Source organism: Narcine bancroftii, chromosome 4, assembly GCF_036971445.1.
Source record: "Narcine bancroftii isolate sNarBan1 chromosome 4, sNarBan1.hap1, whole genome shotgun sequence".
NCBI lineage: Eukaryota > Metazoa > Chordata > Chondrichthyes > Torpediniformes > Narcinidae > Narcine > Narcine bancroftii.
This window is the reverse complement of record NC_091472.1, coordinates 51929439-51953729: the sequence shown is the minus strand read 5'-3', so window position 1 is coordinate 51953729 and position 24291 is coordinate 51929439. Positions and strand designations below refer to the sequence as shown.

Below are 24291 nucleotides of genomic sequence, written 5' to 3'. Positions count from 1 at the left end.
AACTCAAATTGAAAGAACAACAAAGTAGAAATTAAAGTGAATTAGTTGCCTGAAAATGCTGAGTTTAGCTAGCAGTGTCATTGCACTCATCAGGGCAGGGAAGTGCCAACAACAGTTGCTAAGACAAATAGAAAAAGTGCAACTTTTTGTTGAAACAATTTCCCTGCCATCAATCTGGGAATTTGTGCATCAATATATGAGATGAACTGTTAATTACAAAATCAATTAAAAAATAATTTTCAAAACAGTCACGCTTTAGTTCTCTGGGGTACAATTTGGCAGAAGGTTCATCTCGGACCCTCCAAATCAAGAGCTGTCATCCGAAAATAAGCAAAAGCAATCTGGTTTTTCATTTTTCAGCGTGGCTGAGCCCAGCCTGAGATTGATCAGCACATATGGCCTCAGAAAACAAACTGTCAATACCTTGAATGCTGTAGGATTTGAACAAATGGCTGTCCTCCCATTCAGCTACTCATTGCATTCCATTTAACAGATTTTATTGACAGTTTCCTTCTTGTAATTAAAGAGAAAACTACTGGCCAGCAACCAAGATAAAGTTCAAAGATTAGGTCAAAACAAAAGAAGGCAGAGGGAAACGAAGGGACATGCGTGATTGTCAACAGTACACAACATCAGAGCTGTTATTGACACACAGGTAGCTAACGATCAGCATGTTATTAAAGAGTGATCTATCATGAACTTTATGCAAATGCTAAAGTGCCTAAAGACTGCAATAAAGCATTGGGGAGAAGAGAAAAAACAACAAAGCACAAATGATTTTATTCATGATTCATTCCCAGTTGCTCCTGCACTCTCAATTCAGATGTGCATAATGTGCATTTCTGAAGAAGTTAACCTCTTCTGTGCTGCCGCAGATTGTATGCAATTCATGAGAGAGTGAGAGAGAGGAAGAGACAGGAATATGATTTTTCAGATGCAGTTGGCATTGAATTGAAAACAAAACTTTAGCTAATTGAAAAAAGGCTTTACCTTTTTCCTGAGGTAAGTGGTGGTATGTCTCACACTCAATCAGCACATATTTAAGTTGATAATTTTTAAATGGATTCAAAACCACTCTTGAAGATAACAATTTCTCACACATTGTTATCAGTTGATTTAGTCCAATACTTGAATACTTGTTTATTTTATTATGGGGTAAAAATCATCAATTTGACAGATATAATATTTGGATGTTCATTATAAAATAGAGTTAAATATTTAAACTAAAACAAATTTTCCTTTTTTGAGACTCAGAGCACAGAAGAACATCCAAGACAGAGGGAGGGGTAGAGGGAAGATAATCAAAATGAAACTATATCCGCCAACCTGAATTTGCAAGCGCTATAGCTTTGAGGGTGACAAACTCTTCTTTCTCCAGCTTCATGCTCTTGTACTTCTTTACCAGCTGCAGTATGGCATTATTCAGATCAAGAAGTCCAGCTAGCTTTGACTGGTCTTCATCCATGATGTAGTCTTCAGCATATACTAGCTCATCCTCAAAAGAGAGTGACCGGTACACAATCCCTAAGATCAGAATTTCCATCCAGGCACTCTGGAGGAGGCTCATCTGATCAGCCAGAGATAATGTGGAGAAACCTGGAAAGAAGAGAGAAACATGGCAATGTTATAAAGTGGGGACATGGCAGTGTCACAAACCAGGGTTGAATATTAGCAAGGGTGAAAGTAGATTACTTTCAATTCACTATTATTACAATTTTTGCTACCCGTCAAATAAAACCTTGATTCAAGCCAATGAACACATGATAACCACCAGAGAAATAACTCATTCAATTACGAGATTTCTTTTTTGTTGGGGGTGGGGGGGGAGAGAGGTAAAAGACAGATATAATCAAAGAAAATAATGGGCCTGTGTCTGTAAATGGCTGCCATTTCTTATTTAAGATTTGTAAATCTTGATTTGGCTGGTAGGAAACTGTCTCTCTGCCCTCTTGTTCTGCAATAGAACATACATTTCATATTTATTTTTGTTGTTGTATTTTAATGTCATATATATAGTGTTATATGGCGAGCTCTCCACTGGCCACCGTGACAGAGGTGCACCAAAGAAGAGGTACAAGGACTGCCACATTGACCACCGCCAGTGGGCTGATATCGCCTCAAACCATGCATCTTGGCGCCTCACAGTTCGGCGGGCAGCAACCTCCTTTGAAGAAGACTGCAGAGCCCACCTCACTGACAAAAGGCAAAGGAGGAAAAACCCAACACCCAACCCCAACCAACCAATTTTCCCCTGCAACCGCTGCAACCGTGTCTGCCTGTCCCGCATCAGACTTGTCAGCCACAAACGAGCCTGCAGCTGACGTGGACATTACCCCTCCATAAATCTTCGTCCGCGAAGCCAAGCCAAAGAAGAATATATATCTATATATTGCCCAATTTTATAGCTCTAATGAATTGCTATCACATAAATAGCAATATGGACAGAACAAGGCTGAGGTTAATGTTGCAGTGAATGTGCATTTCTTTTGGCAAAAACGCCAAGAATTTAGATGAGAAAAACATAAGGCATGAACACAAGGCATGGTTGTTTTGCAGGATGTATCAAATGCCCAACATGCAAATGAAACTGTAGTTTACATTTATTCTTTTGTATAGATTTGCTTCCACTGAAATATGTTTCTATTGCACAGCATTAAATATGCAAGCGATGTGGCTTTTACTATTGTTGAGGCAGCTGTGGTAAAAGAAAAGCATATCCGTCACTAGTTTATCAAGGGAGGGCAAATTTTGAAAACATCTGTTCAGGCAAGGCTGTCACGGTGAAGGCTTCGCCACATGAATCAGTTTGCTTCATCCCTGTCTAACTAGACCACTAATGGCAAACATCTCATTATATGTCTTTCAGGCTATTGTTTCTACCAACTACAATACTAATTTATTATCTCCTCACTGCTAAGATCTACAATCTTGTTAACAGGAGGAGAATGGTTTACAGCTTCTGAGGTGTTTTTCTGACTTGGTAGTGACAAGTCATGGAATGCCAGTTAGCAGTCAAGTAAAGACACTTGAATAAAATCATCAAAGAGGATGAACCAAACCAGAGAGAGAGTGAGAGAGAGAGTGTGTGTGTGTGTGTGTGTGTGTGTGTGTGTGTGTGTGTGTGTGTGTGTGTGTGTGTGTGCGTGTGTGTGTGTGTGTGTGTGTGTGTGCGTGTGTGTGTGTGGTGTGTGTGTGCGTGTGTGTGTGTGTGTGTGTGTGTGTGTGTGTGTGTGTGTGTGCGTGTGTGTGTGTGGTGTGTGTATGTGTGTGCGTGTGCTATTTATGGTCACACACAGTTGAAAGGCATGGGTAAAACGACATCCCACAAATTATGGTTGGCAAGTTAGACAGGATCTGTGGAGAGAAAGAGAAAAAAGAGTGATATTTAAAGTCAATGGTCTTTCACTGCTGTTGACATCCAGGATACAAGATGCAGAGAAAAGATGAAGAGGAAGGGAATACAAAAGCAATGGTTAATGAAAGAGTGAAAGACGGGAGATAATAAAGTTGGAGTAAAGAATGGTTGTGGATTTGGACGAGAACCCTTCATCAAGAGTTCCTCTGGCAGATTGTGTGAGCTTCAAATTCCAGCATTTGTCTCCTATTAATTCTATCTCCCCCTCTGCACCTGTGACCTTACCTGCTGAACATTTCCAAAAATTTCTGTTTTTCTTTCATACTTATAGCATCTGCAGTATTTTAGCTTTATAGGGCAACAGCAAAACCATCCACAATAATAACAATATTGAACAGGCCTGTATATCTCTTTTTATATATTATTTTCAGAAGATACAGAGCACTAAGTTTAATATAAACAGCACAGATATCACAGCATTAGAATGACTTATTTGAGTATTAGGAGTGTCTTTAAACATGCAAAATGGCATAAGAGGGGTGAATCAAACGTGGTGTCAAATTCATAGTGCTATCAATGCATAGACTGAATGCCAGACGAAATAAGGTGGTAAAGGTACACCATGACATAAATTAATGCCAGGGACAGTACTTTGGGGCAGAACATTTGAGCTAGTGCTTTTTCTTAAATGTGCATGCTAGATGTGACCATCAGCTTGGATGTAACATCCAGCAGTGGATTTTAAGGGGATCATTAAGTAATTGAAGGTCAATTTCTTCAGACTGTGGCTGTGATTCTGCAAAGATTTGATGATTTCTCTGGTTGCTTCAAGCCTTAAATCTCTCCAATTGGTGGAATATCAGGTGTCGAATGACTTTTTGAACACTTCATGGAATCTGCAGAAAAGCTGTTTCCAGGCCTGGATATATTAGTAGGCCTTCCAATAGTAATCCAGTGATACTGGGAGAATGCATTGAAGGTTTTCACAATATAAAAGGGAGGAAGAAGTGAAGGAAGAAAGAGAGACATTGTGTTTAGGGAGACATTTAAGTAAGAAATGGGGTCCAGACATGAGCCTTCCAAAAGAGTTGGAAGTTGAAATCATAGAACAAGGCAATGTGACTGCTAAAGCAGTGGCTTTCAAGGTTGACATGGGAGTGACCCTTTATGGTTTAGCCCATTCTTGACTGGAACTGAAGGTATTTGCAGAATCATAGCATGTGTCATCTTCATTAGTGTAAGAGTAGAGAACTGATTACTTCTCATTCTCTCCTGTCTCAAAGTATCAAGCAGAAACTGTATTCCGCTTTGATGGCACATCAATCACAAACTCTGGTCTATATTGAAAGCATAAGCAACTCTACTCCTTCAGAATCCAGCTGATATGTCTTCAAGAGGACAGCACTGCCATTCTTACATCAAACTGCTGTGCTAGCTTCAGTTAAGCCACCGCAGATAACTCAGTTGTGGTGAATGGACAATACTCTTTCCAGACGACACAGATGTCTACACATATATTCACAGAAAGAAATACAATGGAAGAAGCGCTGTTGCTCAAAATCTGACAGTTGTTGTTTGATGTTTCTTCTGCTTCTTGCACCACTTTGGTGGAGCCTAGTAAGACTTGGCAAAGTATAATATAGATTATGGGAGTTAGTTGTATGCTACAGGATCTTGTCATCAGATTGGGACAGTACTTCCTGCCAATAAACAGGATTGAACAGATCCCTGAGTAGGAAGAAGAGGCAGAAGAAGAACAGAGTGAATCCAGATAAGCACTTTCTCTTGAACTATCCATGAGGAGCTCTTCCAAGTGAACTAACAGTATTCTCAACACCATTCAATGACATTCAACCTTCATTGACCCCAGCAGTGGCTGTTTCAATCTCCATCACAATGCCAAACCATCACAGAATAAACAACTCAGATGTAGCAAGTCATATTCCACATAATATTTAATTAACCACCAAGATAACTGAGTATTAAAGATGTGACATTCTGAGTAGTGTCTGAGATTAATTGTGAGTTAGTAAATGATGGCATCCAAAGATGCTCTGACTGAACTTGACTGTGAGGTCACTAGTCCTCTTGAGGCACAGCAACCAATTGTGCAGGTGAGACCTCCTATAATCGACTTTAACACCCAACTCTGTTCACTGTTCCAGAGTATATCTGGAGGATTCCTTCAAAATATTTCTAACTCTTCCTCTATGACTCCCTCTCCTCCAAACCCCAGTGTAATGAGTGGAAATCTCACAGCCTCTTTTCTCTATACTAGAGAGTGACATGGTTAGAGTTAGTGCAATGACATTAGAAGTGCCAGTGACCCAGGTTCAAATCCGGTGCTCTCTGTAAGGAGTTTGTACGTTCTCCCCATGTCTGCATGAGTTTCCTCTGGCTGCTCTGGTTTCCTCCCACCTTTCAAAATGTACAGGAATTATGGGTCAATAGGGGTATTTGGGCAGCATGAGCTCATGGACATGAAAGACCTGTTACCATGCTTTGACTAAATATAAATTTAATTTAAAAAAGTAAATGTAAATTTAGTAGATCATTCTTCCATTCTTCTCAAGTGCAATGCTCTTATTAAAAATCTGCCAGCACCTTCAGAAGCTAAAAGCATCCCTTTAAAAGCTGATAGGTAGCTTTTAGCACTGCAGTCTTGCCTTAACTGGTGTCAACAACACATGATATTGGCATCCGGTGAAGCTCCCAGCTCGTGAATGGAGTATTTTATATGGACTAGATGCTGCAACCATGGGACTGGTCAAAGTGCAAATGCAATGACACTGATTTACCACAGCTTACATCATCACCAATGGCTGGCACCGGTCACAATGAAGGTAAGTATGCAACCGCGACAGCCCCACCACCCCCACAGCCTCAGAGCCATGCAAGGAAGCAACAAATTGGAACTGGGAACTCACGGGGTCACCACCTGTAACAACACTGATTTACCACAGCTTACATTATCAGCAACGGCCAGCACCACTCCTGTAAGGTAAAACATCATGAGATGGGAATGTGTAGGGAGTTACCCTGTACAGGGCTGTAACAAGAAGGGGAGGTGTCCTTGTACTCCTGTTAGGTAAAACATCATGAGATGGGACCGGAGAAGGAGTCACCCAGTACTAAGGAGTAACAGAATGCATCCTTGTACTTACAAGATAAGAGAGACATTGATGGATTGAGAGGCAGGAAGCTAGCAGGGAAAGGATAGCAACAGTTTTAGTCATTGGACAAGTAATGATATGATGATGTTCTAAGCATGTATCCAAGGGTATAAAAAATCACCATTTTGCTGATAACGGCAGAATGCATTCTCCGACTAACTTTGTTAGTCGCAAGTGTTACAATCCGGTAATAAAGAACAAAGAACCCTGATTTCGACTCAGCCTGGTGTTTGTCTCACTCATTCATGAACAAAGCAGACCTAACACTCCCCACGAAGGTAAGTATGCGACCGTGACACAAGATGTAAGTGGAATGTGGGTAATGGTCAATCAGACATTATGATCCCCAAAGTCATTTGCACTTTGTCATCATGTTGGACAATAGCAAAAGCTCTCTTTGATAGATTGCTCAGCTGAGACCTCCTCCCCCACCCCTTTATCGAATTGCAGAATATTGCCTCAGAAATTATTTTAACAACACTTAGTCCACTTACAAAAATATTAGTTCACATTTAATTTAATGGGAAAAGAGTTTATCTTTTGCTAGACTCCCACAGCAGACAAGCTCATAGAATTACTTGACTGTCTGTATGTGTGGCCTGCAGCACGTTCCAATGATCAGGCTTTTTTTCCACAACCCTTGCCATTGCTGTTGGTAAATAATTAGATTTACACATTCCCAATCTACACACATCTTCTGTCTAATAATTAAAAGCAGGATGATTAGTTTATTGAGTGGAGGGAGGAACTTTTTTTATTGAGGCCTATAAATGATTTTATCAGGGCAGCACTTTTACGGTTGTCATGCGGGCGCAGGCATCCAATTTTTCTTATCTGACTGATTAATACAAACGCTGTTTCAGGATGCATTAATTAACAGATACAAATCTACGTTCTCATGAAGGGATCAATAAAGAGAAGAAAAGAGGCATCAAAGTGAATTTAGTGCTGGTGATGGAGAAGGCACTGTATCGACATTTACGTGTGTGGAAACTCCAAAGTCTCCCCAGTTCTGCTGCAGGCCTCAGCAGTGATGCTAATGCCAGTGGCGCTTGTCTAGCACTTTGGGATAGGTGAAGTGATGCACTTCAGTCATCTGAAAGTGTCTAAACATCTTGTGTGTGTGAAGGGCAAATAAATATCATCCAGTGACACTGAAAAAGACATTTATTTGGATAAAATGAAAACAACTGTTTTGTTTTTCAGAAGTAAACCATTGCCGTAATTTAACTTTGAGGTAGAATAGATACATTTAATCTTCATATCTGGAACTAACAATTTTTATTGATTTATTCGCCGGCCAGCATTTTTTTTCCATCTCATGTTTTGCGGGTATGCGTAAAATACATTAAAATTAATGTCAGTAGGTGATTAAAAAGTTTTGGCCAGTAAATTTCAGAAAAGCTGTAAAACATCTGACCGATAGATAAATAAAAACATGCAGATATTGGAATCTAGAGTTAAAAACAAACTCTTGACCTATGTTCTATCTATAAAGTGTGGCCTCTTTTTTTATTTTACTGTAGTAAAGGAGGAGAGAAGAAACTTGACTGAGATAGTGCTGACATTCTTGAACCTTGTTGGGAATCCCCACTTCTTTTGCCCTCATTAACATGTTTTGACCCTATTGTAATTTGAAAAACAAAACAGATCTACAAGGGGCTTATTATCTCTGCAATACAGCAGCCAAAGTGCAAAATTAACACAGTATGAAGCACAACTTTTCCCTGGAATCCAACGCACGACGTCAGTACAATATGACCTGAGCCAAATGAAACAGCAATGGACTGATATTGCTCTTGTACACCTTCTGGTGGACAATTATGCAACTGTGTAAGAAACCTAAGTGCAGACAGCATACCTCCGTGATCAAAATTAGTAAATGATTGACCTTCCCAATGTGGAGCTGATGAAAAAATATACCAAAAAAACACCATTTCAAATGAGCTCCCCCTTCTTTGAAAAATGATTTGCACCCTGTTGTTATGAATGCAAATAAACCTGAACAGACCGATGCATGTTTTGTTTGTGATATGGTCATTATGAAAATTAGACACAATACTTCCACTTGCACAGCACACATTTTCATGCAGCTTGTGTCACTCTAAAATTCATTAGTGAAGCAAGAAATATTCTGGAAGTTGCCTTTGCGATATCTTTGTCTCAGAAGTGAGCTGATAGTTCCCCCACAGGAGAAGTGACATTTCCATTGTGAATTTCAGTTCATCAATTTTGATGGACTTTATTATAGCTGTGCTAGTTAATGGCTTTCATTTCTCACAGAAAACAAAAATACCTTTAATATTATCCTGATGCTGTCACATTAGGTCGATCTTGCTTTGAGACAACGTGACTTTGCACTAAACACAATTCTATATTCGAAGAAACTATGGAGATCAAATATGCAAGGAATATAATTTCAGGCATATTTTGGCATCATAAAAATAACAGTTTTTTTAAACTATAACCTTTACCCCAGCCCTTTATTCAAAGTGGACAATGTTTAACTCACTAAGCAACCTGAAGCATTATGAAATAGGCTCGATGTCTAGTAATTTTATACTTCAGAAAAATAATTTTTAAAACTATGTCTATCTTATGGCATGCAGAAGTCAATTTCATGTAATATTACATGTTCTGTATGATTACATGAAAATAAAGGAATCTTGAAAAATATTTTTTTATTATCGAGCCAAGAAAGATACATGAAATAATATAGCTACAGTAATATGGTTACATTATTTAATAATGTATAGCTAAAATATATCTGAAAAGCTACCTAGTTGTCAAAAATATGTCAAATATGCCACAGATAATTTTAAAAAACCCAGAAAATAAGTTTTTCAATACTTGTTGAAAAGCAAAACTGCAACTGAATCTCTTAACACGCTATTACTACATAAGTCCATGAGCAGGCGTTTCCCTGCATTCTAAACACCCAACCCCAACCAACCAATTTTCCCTTGCAACCGCTGCAACTGTGTCTGCCTGTCCCGCATCGGACTTGTCAGCCACCAACGAGCCTGCAGCTGACGTGGACATTACCCCTCCATTAATCTTCGTCCGCGAACCCAAGCCAAAGAAGAAAAGAAGAAAATGCACATAGATTTGAAAATATTTGATTGAACTTAATCAAAGAATATTTGAACATTTAGCAAAAAGGTGCACAATGCACATTTGACAAAAAGGGATTTTTGTTTCTGCCCGCGTGCAAATAGAGTTTCAACTTTCAATAAATATAAGGTAATTCTGTTTGCTAAAAGACTGTAAATAGGGTGAAAATTAAAGAATTTTAGTGCCTGATTCCCCTGAGTTTGTGTAACAGAGACATATTGAAATGTAGACTGGTGCCATTGAGCAAACTGAAGTGGTTTCAGCTTTTATCAGAGACTGAAACAAGGAATGAAACTCGATGCAGAATGAAAAAAATACATTTACACTGCTATGTTTATCACAATCCATTTAGTAGCATTATCATTTACTCTTGAGGCAGACATCCTAAAGTCTATACCAGGATGGGAAGCTGCATGTCTAATACACCTAATTAGGAATGCGCAGACTCTTAATTGCATACATTAAGACAATTCATAGCCAAGATTAATTCTAAATATACCCAAGCAGCTGTTTAAGATGCCTGGATTACAGTTTGGACTGTACTTTTCCACTTAATTAGATATCAAAATTAAGCAGGAACAAGCATTTTGACATGACAGGATTGAACTGCTGCTTCATGTCCCAGAGCTGCACTTAAGTGACCACTAAACAGAGCTGCACAGATGGAGCAACATTAAATGCTGCACTGGAAAGTAATTTCAAATAATAAAATATCAATATTTACATTTTAATTACTCCTACTGAGAATCACTCTGTTATTTGACTATTGCTAGGACAGCATGGGGTAGTGAAATGACATTGGGTTTCTTACTGGGAGGACTATTTTGTTTCCATTAAGGAATGACAAGTGATCAGAGACAACGACACCCGGATTTTTGTAAGAATGACACCATTATCCACACAGCATCCACACAGCAATATGTGAGCAGTAGCTGATAGAAGGGGGAGGGGGAGGCACCTGTGCACTCTGCCAGGAATGACTTTAATGGAATCAGATAACTCTGCACTCGTGAAATGTTCTAGCTCGTTACCTCAAACTGTGATTTTTTTTTTCCCTTCTGCCCCTGCTGCAAGCTATTTAGTAGATGGTGAATCCTTCCTCATCATTTCCGTGAGCTTACTATGTACAATGCTTTTACAGCAATTCACTGCCGAGCGTTCTCTTAAAATAAGTATTAGTTAAGACCACTTAATCATAAACAGAGACACATTCATTTTGGTGGTCCAACCTGGCATAATTATAGGATTTATTTTATGAAACTGAGGAAAAAAAATTCCTCTCTATTTTCTATGGTTTATTTCACAAGCATACTTAAAAATCAGATGCAAATATAACAAAAATAATTCTTAATACTAAGTGCAGTTTTTATATTATAGCATTATCAAATAAAAAATATTTTGTCATGTGAGCTTTTAAAAGGTGAATAATAAATACCTCTACTTCACCCAAGTGTGATTCTTTATTAATAGCCTAATATTTGGATACTGTCAGTTAAAGTCCAATCAAAATTACAATAATTTCAATCTAAATTACATTTTGGATATCTACTTGGAAAGGAAAATGGGAAAAGAGCAGGGGCGTAGACTGAGATATTATAGGAGCAGAAGTAGGCCCATTGAGTCTGCTCTGCAAACTGCAAAGGTCTTTCAAAGAAGAAGGATGGGCTGAATGGCCTCTGTGAAATACTAGCATGTGCTGGATAACTGTGCCATAATCCTTGCTCTAAGGAAAACACTTGACCTTCACTAAACAGCATATGCATGCTGTACTCATTCCAGAAAATTGGCTTCACTATAGTTAATTTAACTACATTTTGGAAGTAGAAAAGACATACACAAGGTACTATAATATGTGTTTATTGCACATCTTAAATTTTATCCTAATTTTGTAAACCTTTCAATGTTCCTTTAATCAAATAGATACCCCTATTAAATTTTTCCCAGCTTCACAGTGGGAAAAGTTAATCATTTATTCAAGATCCTGATTTAAATTTATCCAAACTGATCATTTGTTTTTCATTGCCGAAAGCCAGTTTTAGGATTTATTGGACTACTTTGGTAAAAAGACAATGAACAAACACACAAAACAAATTCAATCCTCCACCATAGTAAATCAAACCTACATGCCAACCAACTGAGTGACAATACTACTCTTTAGAACACGTCGATGTTTTATTCATCCAATCCTTAAACACACATTGAAATGTTTTGCAGTTATATACTAAAATAGTACTCGAAGTCTGCCAGCAGTAATAGTGTGGATAGAACACAAAATAACAATAACAAAATAAACTTTTTTCTCTATCTAAGTTCTTTATGATGAATCTTTGGGTTCCTATTGTACACAATTTATTCTGCGCGAATACACGAAAAATCAAATACTTTGATGGATTTTTTTCAGCATTATATTTTTGAAACTGATAAAGCCTTTGCAAAGGAATGTTAAACAAGAGTTGTTTCTTTAAAAAAAATTGTCTGCACTTTGCAAGTCACTCAAATTCTTATCAGCTACACCTAAAACACTGAATGAGGCAAACAGCTATGGAAAATGGCAGTTGTGACAAGTCTAATCTAGGATGCTATGACACTACATTTTGTGCAAAATACTTCATTTATGATTGCTTGAGAGGAATTTTCCTTAGTTCAGTGCATCTTACAAATCTAGGCTCAATACATCACATTCCCTGAACACGTCTCCTTCATGCTTTAAAGGAAAGCCACTTCCCCATTTCACAGACTGAGTACCTTTTAATTTCAAAAAAGCCATGGTTCAAAATCTTAATTAATTGTTTCATACTGCTTCAGGATCATTATGCAATGTAATAAAGGACATGTAATTATGAAATTTTACAGCCATTACTGAAGCTGATGGCTCGTATTTCATCATAAGCTTCACCCAATGGCTTTTAGCTACTCCAGTTTCTTTGATGAAGTACAGACAGATCTATCACCCCCAAACAATAACCAGTCGAGGCATCTATAATAGCTACCTACAGATGAAGCAATAGATAAAGATAAACTATAAATCCCTGCACAAATGCAACCACAATGCCTTGGATTGACAAAAGGAGAGGATGAGCTAAGGGAGGCAGCAGCTGTGTATTAGGGCATCCCTCTCCAGATATCTGTTAGCTGTTCTGTTTTGTGTCATGGTTTACTCTTTCTTCTTCCCTCAACAGTCCCCAGCAGATTTGTTCTTGAGGTCTATAGCTGCTTTCAGCTAATTCTGCAATTTTTAAAAAAGAACTTTGTAGGCCCAAGTGTATGACGGTTACAAAAGTATTGAGAAATGGGGATCCCTTTCACAAAAAACTAGCACAAGTACAAGGGAGTGGGACGACCAAATGTGTTTTGTTCCTATTTTTCCCCCTTTGTGCTCCAAATAGGCCATATCTGTGTATTGAAAGCTGACAACAATAAACCTATGTGTTCAAATTAAAAGTGCGTCGTTTTGCATGTATCATAACTTACAGAGAAAGAAGGTGAATGAAAATAGGTTTGTATTAGGGTAAAACTTTGGGGAAAAATGTTTTGAAGTGATGTTTTCTAGCAGTTAGGAAAATGTAATTGTTGTATTATTGCATTCTTCTATTTCAGGGAAAGAATCAACAATAAGCTAGGTAAGAAAGCAACCAAAGAAATATCTAATATTTCAACGTTATGCTTGGCATATACACTGGAAAATTCAATATGTTGGACCATCTAATACAGTAATCTTTGGCTTGGCTTCGCGGACGAAGATTTATGGAGGGGTAAATGTCCACGTCAGCTGCAGGCTCGTTTGTGGCTGACAAGTCCGATGCGGGACAGGCAGACACGGTTGCAGCGGTTGCAGGGGAAAAGTTGTTGGTTGGGGTTGGGTGTTGTGTTTTTCCTCCTTTGTCTTTTGTCTAATAGGTCATTCATAATGGAATTATTCTCTCCACCTTTGGTCAAATAATTTGGATTCCAAAATATGAATATCCTATTTGTGTCATCTGATGAAAAACATACAGAAATTGCTCTGTGTCTGTTTTTCATCATCGGTCATCATAATACTGTTCGGAAAATTGCATGTATGGAAACTTAAGAGAATAGCATTGCTGAGTTTTTGAGCTGAAAGCCTCATTGCTGGTTTTGGACCTATTGATGCTTAACAGGTTTTGGCAACTGTCACAATGCAACATGACAGGCTCAATGTTTGCAGCCAGTGCTTAAACAACATTCTACTATGTACACAACACACTTTCAGCTACAGGGAAGTTGGCCAATGAATGAAGGTTTGCTGCAATAACAACTGGACAATGAAGATTTTGCTTTCTGAACACTTTCGATGTAATTTATGGATTTTGAGCTGCTGATCTTTAAAATCATCTTAAAATGTTTCTATCACACAGTGTTCTTTACATATAACCTAGTTTTGTGATTTCCTGTCATATTTTAAGTCTACTTCAAGCCTACAAAATCACGAAGTGGAGCATGTCATTGAAAATTCATTTTCTGCATTTGCACTTGGACTTCGCTCTTGCTGATTTTGGTGCAGTCAGTGAAAGGATATTGCGATCATGGAAAAGTGTATCAGGGGAAGTGGAATCCATCAACACTGGCCAACTATTGTTGGACACCAACACAAGAGGTATCAGATGCTGAACACGTGAAAATCAGTGGCAAAACGTTTTTAGGTCATTTGAACTAACACAATGTATAAGTATGTATGTGATTGAACATGCTAAATTCAATAAAGGTTAATTTAATGTTTCTCCATCTTCCTACGTGATACCGCAAATCTGAAATTATCTTTGTCTTCAGCTTGAAGTTGTCTATCAAAATCCCCATTGCTTTTTCAGGAAACAACCCTTTTGAAAACAAATGATGTCTGGGAAAGGTTTTGGGAGAATGCTCTCTCAGGGTATCAGCGGGCTATGAACAGATTGCTGAAGAACTGTGCCCACAGACGGTATGTTCTCTGAGCATGGGGCCATGGACACCTGCGACTGTTTCCGGTGATAGCCCTATAAATATCATTATCTCGGGGGAAATGCAGTTGGTCAAAGCTGGTTGTTCTCAATGATGACTGAAATATGTTGTTCCTTAAATTAAATGACTTTCACGACAAATGTTGCATTTGTGGGATATTTTTGTTGGAATAGAAGTATTGAGAAGATTTTAAAAACTTGCTGAAATTTTTGCTGAATTTTCAAAAGGAGCTATGGCACCCAGAAATGTACATAGATAGTTCTGCTATATTTTAAATTATGCAAACAAAATTTTAGCCCTGTGTCTGCTGTCCTATACTGGCTGCTGTGGAAGATTTTGGTCCATCAGTAGCAGGCAACAACCCCAGTTTAAAAAATGTACATTTTACATGGGGCCTGTTCCAAAAGTTTTGTTATATTAAATACTGATAATTAATTATTTATAACTTGGGTAGGACAGAATAGCATTGCTTATCAAACCTTAATTTCACAAAGTCGATGGGCTCTTGACAAAAATGCCAGCTCCTTATTGCCCTCATCCAGGAATCCCTGCTTAGCCTGATGCATTGCTCCTATTTGCTGAAGTGCAGAGGTTATAATCCTTTAGTGGACTCAGACAGCTCGTATCCAATTCCATTTCCAAGGCCTGCCAGCCCAGCCTGCTTGCTCTCTGATGGAAAGGATGGCCCATTTGAACAGTTATTGGGGAAAGAAATGGCCATTTCATGCTAGTCTGTGAACTTTGCATGAACTGTGAGGAATAATGTACTGTGATGACAGCCAAGTTATTCCTTACAGTAAATTTGCTGTCTGGAATGAACTGAAATAGTGTTTGGTTTGTGTAATTACGTCCATCTATCTTTATATTCCAGAGGCATATCGCAAATTGAAAATACTAAAAATTGACTGTTCATTCTGATATTTAATGATTGCCAATGACACACCAAATGATTTATTGGTTACTTACCGATGTGACACATTTGCATCTTATTAGAAGAAGATTACCATTCCTTGAATTCTGAACACAGCTGATCACGACTGATGGATTGATTTGATTTGCAAATGTAATCAAACTAATAAGAGGGAAAAATGTGCAATAATACCTTGTTTTTCGTCTGGCAATCACTCCCTGCCAACAGGCTGATATCCCTGACTAAGCAGCCTCAGGAAAGCATTTCTTGCTGTTATGCAGACAAAATGCTCCTCTAATGAAAATTACTTTTTCAATCGCCAGATTCTAACTAACTTGGCAATATACTGTAAAGCCAGCTGTGTTGGTTACCATTTATAAAAGGCCACCATCACTCGCAAGGCTGCACAAATTTCAGCGTGGTGTTTTTATAAATAAGACACTCTTGTCTGAAAGCAACATTCAATGTGAAATGTCATTAGTTGCAACTACTAAAGTCCATATTGTTATTTTCTTTAAAAAAAATAATAATTGCATGCCTCGAGATAACTATTTTAAAGTACTGTATAAATAGAAAATAATTCATTTTGTACTACTCAAAACCGTTTAATTAAAATTAACTTTTAGACTAAGAAATATAGATTTTACTGCTGTAATGTTAGCTTTTTGCAGGGGTTAACTACATTTATCAACAAAGAAAAAAAATCTTTTAACATTATTGTGTATCCTGAAACTCTTTTCATTAAAATATGTCATGGCTATTGGAAGCCTATAAAAATACCATGTATTTTTGGGGAAGGAAAGAGTATTGACTATTCATTCTGATATTTGAGTACTTTCTATAGAAAAAAGGTACAAGGACTGCCTAAAGAAAGCACTTGGTGCCTGCCACACTGACCACCGCCAGTGGGCTGATCTTGCCTCAAACCGTGCATCTTGGCGCCTCACAGTTCGGCGGGCAGCAACCTCCTTTGAAGAAGACCGCAGAGCCCACCTCACTGACAAAAGGCAAAGGAGGAAAAACCCAACACCCAGCCCCAACCCACCAATTTTCCCCTGCAACCGCTGCAACCCTGTCTGCCTGTCCCGCATCGGACTTGTCACCCACAACGAGCCTGCAGCTGACGTGGACATTTACCCCCTCCGTAAATCTTCGTCCGCGAAGCCAAGCCAAAGAAATAGAAATTAACAAACTTTTCTGGCTTTCACCTTGTTATATTATCATGCATCTCTTGTGTAGAACCTTCTGAGCAGAACATTTATGAAAGTAGTGCAATCTTTCTTTGGCTTGGCTTCGCGGACGAAGATTTATGGAGGGGTCATGTCCACGTCAGCTGTAGGCTCGTTTGCGGCTGACAAGTCCGATGCGGGACAGGCAGACACGCTTGCAGCGATTGCAAGGGAAAATTGGTTGGGGCACTGTAAGAGGTGGGGTTTTCTGGACAATACATTAAAAGGAGACCCCTGCCCTAGAGCTCAGCTGGAGATGCATGACCTACAGGAATCCTTTGAATAACATGCTGAACATTTCTTCCTACTATTCTGGCCGCTATTTATGTATCTCCAACTTTTTGGCTCTTATCCCATAGATCTTTAAGAGTTTAGGGAGACAAAAGTCAAAGAATTTCATGTATGTTACATTCTAAATGTATTACATGACAATAAAGGAACACCTACCTTTACCTTTTATTTAGGTGGCACATTTCTTGTATCATAACAGTACTAAGAACAGAAACAATTTAAAAGACAAAAGTATTTTAATTACCTGCAAATCCCTTTGGGATAACCAGTATTTGAGTAGGCACTTACGCAGGAGCATTTGGTGTTCTGTTTGTATCTGTATTTGAATTTTTATGTATTTCTATTAATTTATTTCCTCCTTATTTAAGGGGTTGCTTTCTTTTGACTTGGATCCAGCAGCACTGATCAAATAGAGCCAGATTAGATGCAAATCATTGTAAAGATTAGCTTTGTGATACAACCAGCAACATGCATCTGGGATCCTGGGGCAACGTAGCTGTGGAAAGACTACACAAGTTGAAGGGAAACTGAATAGAATGGAACTCTTATTACAAACAGAATATCCCTTTCAAGGATATCAGTAAATTATTGCTGGGAGTGCACGACTGCCAATATACAACCATGTGTAACCTGTTTTGGAGTTGATAGGCAAGAAATATTGTGTTGGCCTGTGTGAGAAAACTGCTGCATTTCAGTGAAAAATGCCATTGGCTCATTTACACCTGGCTGAGCAGGCACACTGGTAATCAAAGAAGATGGCACATCCAACAATGTAGCTCTTTCTCAGTACAGGATGAGGCAATACTCAAGTCATATTGACAAATGTGTTCCCTCTTACTCAATGAGCCAATATGGGAATACTGAACCATTTGAAGCAACAAATTTGTTCGTTCCTCATGCACATCACATTCACCAGGAGAAAAGCATTTCCATAGTGAATAAAATGCCAAAGGCCCATATTTTAATAATACATGTCAAATTATTCAACATCTTTAAGTTTTAAGATTAAGTTAAATTCAATTAAATAAACTTATTTTTTCATAATCTGTCACATTTATTATTAGAAATAATGGAAATAATGGTATTTTCCCATTGTTTTCAGTTTAAAAATACTTGCTCCCAGTAACCTTGCTATATGGAGATTATATATAGAACTAACAAATTAATTGCTACTAATAGTTCAAGGTACTTTGGATCATAATTTTTTTAAATTTTAATAATATTTGAACCTCCTTTACCCCACTAAATACACAAATACCAAAAGTACATCTCTATATTTGTGTAACTTGTAATATCCAATGGAATTGGTAGCTGGATATGTCAGCTTCAATTAATTTTCATGTTGCCATTGAAGGAGCCAGCTAGAAAATGGCCTGGACTATTCGAACTTTGCAAATGATCTGGTTCTTACAAGGGAATTATAGTAGGTTTAAAACTGCTGACTCCCTCTAATAGTAAAGCCAAGCCTGCTATTAACACCCTGCTATCCTCATTTACCAGGCTCTCTCCAGCCAGGTCAACCTTGCCAGAAATGTGCTGACTCATTTTAACATTGTTCTGTGTTAGTAATTAATCCTTTTCATGAAGGTTAAGCAGGTGCAGATCCACCTTAGCAATGAAAAGCCGCGTTTTAAAAATACATGGGTATTAACACTTATGCTGTTTAGGTAAGCAGGTCATGCACTTGAACTCACAGGTATGAATTAACCCCTAGCCCCTCTGCTCTCCTGAAATGAACATGGTCAAAACGTGAGCTGTGGTTTTTCCCTTATTCCCTTTGAAAATGGACTTGGCATTTAACTTGCAACCTTCCTTCTGAGAAGAGGAATTCCTTGCTTGGGAGAATGGACAAACCTGCATGCTACCTCACGATGAGCATGCCTTGCACACTGTGGCAATGAGTTATTTCATCATTTTAATGACCCCCCTTTTCCTATTCAAAAGCTCCAAGATTCAAAAGGGTTGGTCACAAGTCTGGGACTAAGTTGATTATAAATGTAATAATAGAAAACAACCTGCTGCTCTCAGTTTACTGTGCATTATATTTTAAATGAGCATTGTTTGCTTCCTCATTATGCAGTTAACGGTGGAAGTATTTGAATGGTTAATTTTACCATTTCCTGCACAGATTTTAAAAACAAAGAAATTGCTGGGGAAAAAAAATGATCTGTTGACAGTTGTTGCAAATTGTAACAATTTAAAGTTTTATGTTCAATCGAATAACCTGATTCATTTGCAGAGAAGGAATTTTTAAATAGGTAGAGCAGTGAAGGGGGGAGGGGAATTAAAAGAAATAAATCAATGAACAATTCTTTAGGGCAAAAGCAGCTGTGGAACATGGAATAACAATAGAGAGTTTGGGGAGAAAATGGGCAGAAGACATGATAACTGTGAACAAAAATTCTGGTAGTCTGTAAAAAGGTATCCTGTCATTTCTTTGTGACTTGCTTTTTCTCTTCAAGTCTCTGAGTGGTGGCAATACTGTACTGTTAAATTAGTTTTTGAAGGAAATGACCAGTCTTCTGTTGTTGAAGTCTTCTCAGTCACTATGTTACTTCTGCAATGTTTATTTTTCATGCATTGTCTGATCATCAAAAAAATCAGACAGTTCAGAGTCAAGTTGAACTTCCGGCTGGCATAATTAAGGGCCAAGTTGTTGAGGAAGAGAGGGAAGTAGGCAGTGAGAATAAGTGCACTTTGAGTGAATGGAACAAGTGAGAATGCAGTGTAATAAACAGAGTAGCAATATTTAGAACACTTGCTAAAGAGATTGAGCTGCTTAAATTGATGAGCAGCTGATTTAGAAAGGTTTGTTTCAGCTCAGGTGATGACAAGCTCTCTGTGGAATTGAATGTGACTTTACCAGGAACACCCCAGCAGCCACAACCCTCTCCAGCAAGCCTCCATCTGCTTCAACCAATATCCAAATGCATCACTGTCCATCAGGGCTTCAGCACTGACACTCTGGATGTATTGATTAATAGTTGCCCTAAGCTCCTTTTAGCAAATCAAATTTTCACTTTTAGCAAGGATTTCGCTTCTGATTTATTCAGCATAGCGAAACGCATTAAATTGACTTTGACATTCTAAAAAAACATCTGAAAAACAATACTTTCACGTGAAGAGAACATAGATATAAAAATGTGGCAGCTTATTTGTTCAGGTTAAAGAGACAATATTATATTTTTATTCAATGTAATTTAGCACAGTCAGAAATCCAAACCCCTTTAACTTCCCTTGTAATTTGGGAAAGAAAGGTAAAGGAGCTGTATTTTGGACAGTTCTGAAAAACATGACCCAATGCCAACAAGAATTTATGTGACTAACTTCTGGCATAACAGTCTTCCACCATACAGCTACTTCCTTGATTCAGAAAATGTATTTAACTCTTTGACTTGATGTGTATGTGTGTATATAAATATCTGAGACATTTACAAATTTCTATCTTTTATTTGGGTAAAGGCAGCGATTATTTTTAATTCTCGAGTTTAGTTGAAACTGAATAATAATAAATAGCTGCAAAGCAGAGGAAAAACCTCAGTGAAAAGTTGCAGTAAAACACAACTCTTAGATTTCATAGTAAAGAAGTGAGGGGAAATCAAAATGTACTGGGGAGTGTAGGTTAATTGGGTGCAAATTGGGTGGCATGGAGTCGTGGGCCTGTTACTGCGCTGTATGTCTAATTTTTAAAAATTTTACAAAGTATATTTAAAATTCAATTTACCATTAAAAAAACATTAAAAACACAACCCTTGGATTTCAGATTTAATGTACCAATATTAATTCAATTCCTATTTACGATGAGAATGCAAGGAATATCTGAACGAAAGGAAGAGCACATTCCTCTGTGCACAAAGCGGAAAAAAATCATAGGACTATTGGCACGGATGAAAACAGGTTTTCAGGATATGTAAATCCTTAGAAGCAACCACTGTGGTGTCACAACTACTTCTGGAGTTACCACTCTATAACTAACTTCAAAAAGTTTAGCATTTGATGAAACTAGGTAAAAGAGTAAATATTATAATATATATTTTATGCCACAATTCTACTGTGAAGAAGAAGCTGCAGTGCTCTGATTACACTGGACAAGAATTTTTTTTAAAAAGGTTTGTGTCCTGAAAAAAAATTGGGGACTATGATCAGACAACGTCAAGCGAAACCCAAAGATAATTTCAGATTTGCTATATCACGTGGGAAGTTAGAGAAATATTAAATTAATTTTTATTGAATTTAGCATGTTTAATCACATACTGTACCTCTGAGCCAAGTTGTGAGGTTGACTGCACATGTTGCACCACAAATATGAGGAGCCCAGCGTTTATCTTGGTCACCAATTTTACAACTGAATTAGAGCTCACGGGCTTTCTTAGTAAGTGCAGTCATGCGGTGTCTTTGAGCTTTAAGAGTATACTCGCCACAAATGGAACAGAGTGTTGGCAGCTATTGCGCCATTGACGAGATATTTTTGCTGAACTGAATCTTCCTGAAGACAATAAATGCTATTGTTAAGTATACTCGCTGTGCTTTTGCCTGAAGAACATGTGCATCAACATGCACTCAATCTATAACCATGTAATGCACAGCATGTGTATTTGTGAGCTGCTTTTATAGTCTGTCTGCATCTATCCTGACTAAGCATGCCCAGGACTAAGACAACATTTGCATAGCACCTGCACTGAACTGACCAAACCAGCTTGGTTTGTGGGCAAGATATTAGTAGACTTAAAATATGACAGGAAATCACAAAAATAGATTATATCTAAAAAAAGGTATGTGATAGGAAAATGGTGATTTTTGTGATCAGCAGCTGAAAATGCATAAAACACACCCAAAAGTGTTCAGGAAGCAAAGTCTTTGTTTTCCAGTGTTATCTTAATTAACTAATGCTCAGTATTGCTTTGGTTTTGCACTGCCTGCATCAAACATCAGCTCGAGTAGCAACTGTGGTTGGTGCATAGACAAATGCGCAATGACAAAGTCCATAGTCAACTGCCATGAGCCACAGCAAGCATAAATTTGAACAAATTTCTCCATTAATCCTTGTAGAACATGTAATTCCATCAGATAAGTCAATTTTGTTTTCCATCCTCATTAATTGTTTCACTCTTTTTTCCTTAAACTGAGAAAATAAAATTGGATGGGACGGTTAGCGTAGCAGTTAGTGCAAAGCTGTTACAGCGTCAGCGATCGGGACTGGGTGTCTGTAATCCCGCAGTGTCTGTAAGGAGTTTGTATGTTCTCCCCACGTCTGTCTGGGTTTCCTTCAAACCATACCAGAGGTTGTGGCAAGGGCTTGAGAGCCAAAATGGCTTGTTTAGCGTGCCATATGTCTAAAATATATATATTTTTTAAATTAAAAATGAAATACACTGTGGAAAAAGTATTTGCAGGAGAAAATATTGAAAATGTGGAGTGAAGCATGATTCTAACAAAATATAACTGATCTGTACAGTATAGAAAGGCTACAATCAGTAGTATAATTATTTACTGTAAAATTATATATATATTCAATAAGGAGATAGATATATTACTTAAATTAATTAAATGAAGAAATCAAGGGGTCTGGAGAGGACACAGGATACGGCAGTGGATGTTTAAACATAATCATTGTTGAATGATGAACGGGCTACCTCTGATCCTAATTTCTACACTTATAATGATCAGTAAAGTAACAAACATCTTGAATACTTAAAACTCAGGCTGACAGAAGCAGAGTGCAAGGCATCAGAGTATTGACATCATATTAGAGATCTCAGTATTATCCACTCCAAATGTATTAAGGTGAATGTTTGAAGATTCAATGGCCAATTTCTGAATGGATATGATTTCACGTGTGAATGATTGCTACCATGATTTTAGTTGAGCCAAATCACTTCTATTGATGATTTATGCATGGAAACAGGAAGTAATAGATCCAATTTCTTGGCCAATATGCCTTCTAGCATCTGATTATTATGACTTTTTAAAGGTGGAAAGATTGCTTTTCAGACAGATTTTTTTAAAAAGTACAATAACATCCTTCCACAATTGGCAAGTTTTTGAAAAGGCCTACTCAAGCTTTGTGCACAGGTACCATTGGGGGAAAACTGGTAAGAAGAATTATTGCATTTGGCAGTGCAAATGAAGCAAATTAAAAATGTACAATTAAAATTGTAAGATAACTGAAGCACCCAGAGTAAAATGCCTTATGAAGCAGTGATAAATGAATTAATTTATGTGATTGGGCTCAACAATGTCTCAAATCCAGCTCTTGTGTTGACATCATATGTAATCACAATTTAAACAAAAATATGAAATAGACATGAAAGACACACATTTAATTTTATCATATTTCCATTCAATTTTACAATGTACTATGGGAAAGCTTTTTTTTAAGCCTGACACTATTTTTCCTCCAACGGAAAAATAAAATGGCAAGTTATTTGTCATATATATTGGTTTGAGGCAACGCAGCTTAATCTATTTACATGCATAACAGTTGAGAGCTTTAAGCGATTTGTGTATCACTTTTGATACCTAGTCTGAATGAGACAGCGAATGAACAGTTTCATTGAGCATGCTGCACAGATATCCACCGTGACCTGATAGTTCCAGTCTATGATATTTAAATAGGCCACAGAGAATTGTTCATATAAGATTGCAAAATATTTCACTAAAGTTCCAAAATCTTTCACTAAGCTAATAAGCATCTAATAAGCATTTGAGATATCCATAGAATGCCATCGGACAGCATGGTTTGCGTAGCGGTTAGCGCAACGCTTTTACAGTTCCAGCAATCGGGACCGGGATTCGAATCCTGCACTGTCTGGTGTCTCTGTGGGTTTTCCCCAGGGGTTCCGGTTTCCTCCCACTGTTCAAAACATACCGGGGGTGTAGTTTAATTGGGTGGCACAGACTCATGGGCCGAAATTGCCTATTATTGAGCTGTATATGTATATGTATGTGTACTCAGTACCTGTAAGGAGCATAAATTCATCTCGTACAATCTGAACACATGCCTGAAGATGCCATTCTGACATCCAGTTGGAACTAGCAAACCCAGGGACATCAATAAGGCATCCCAATGAAGCATGCTTGTAAGGCCCTGGCAGGATCTGATGCATAACTTGCAGTGATTTTCTGAACCCAAGATAATCCTTCTGGCTCGACAGTGTTTATAGTATCATAGTCATACAGTTGTTCAACACTTCCAAGCTAACCTTTTTTTGCTTCTACCTGAATGATTTGCCTGTATTAGTTCTGTATCCTTCTATGTCCAGC

At 37.9% G+C, this 24291-nt stretch overlaps 1 protein-coding gene across 10 annotated transcripts in view; it reads right to left on the bottom strand.

Moving 5' to 3' along the window:
• LOC138760560 (estrogen-related receptor gamma) overlaps nt 1-24291 on the bottom strand; it is a 255419-nt gene that overhangs the window by 3898 nt on the left and 227230 nt on the right. For all 10 annotated transcript variants that reach the window (XM_069931279.1, XM_069931289.1, XM_069931285.1 and 7 more), the window contains one exon: nt 1327-1596. In XM_069931279.1, the coding sequence (XP_069787380.1) occupies nt 1327-1596 (270 nt within the window). The remainder of the gene's footprint in view (nt 1-1326; nt 1597-24291) is intronic.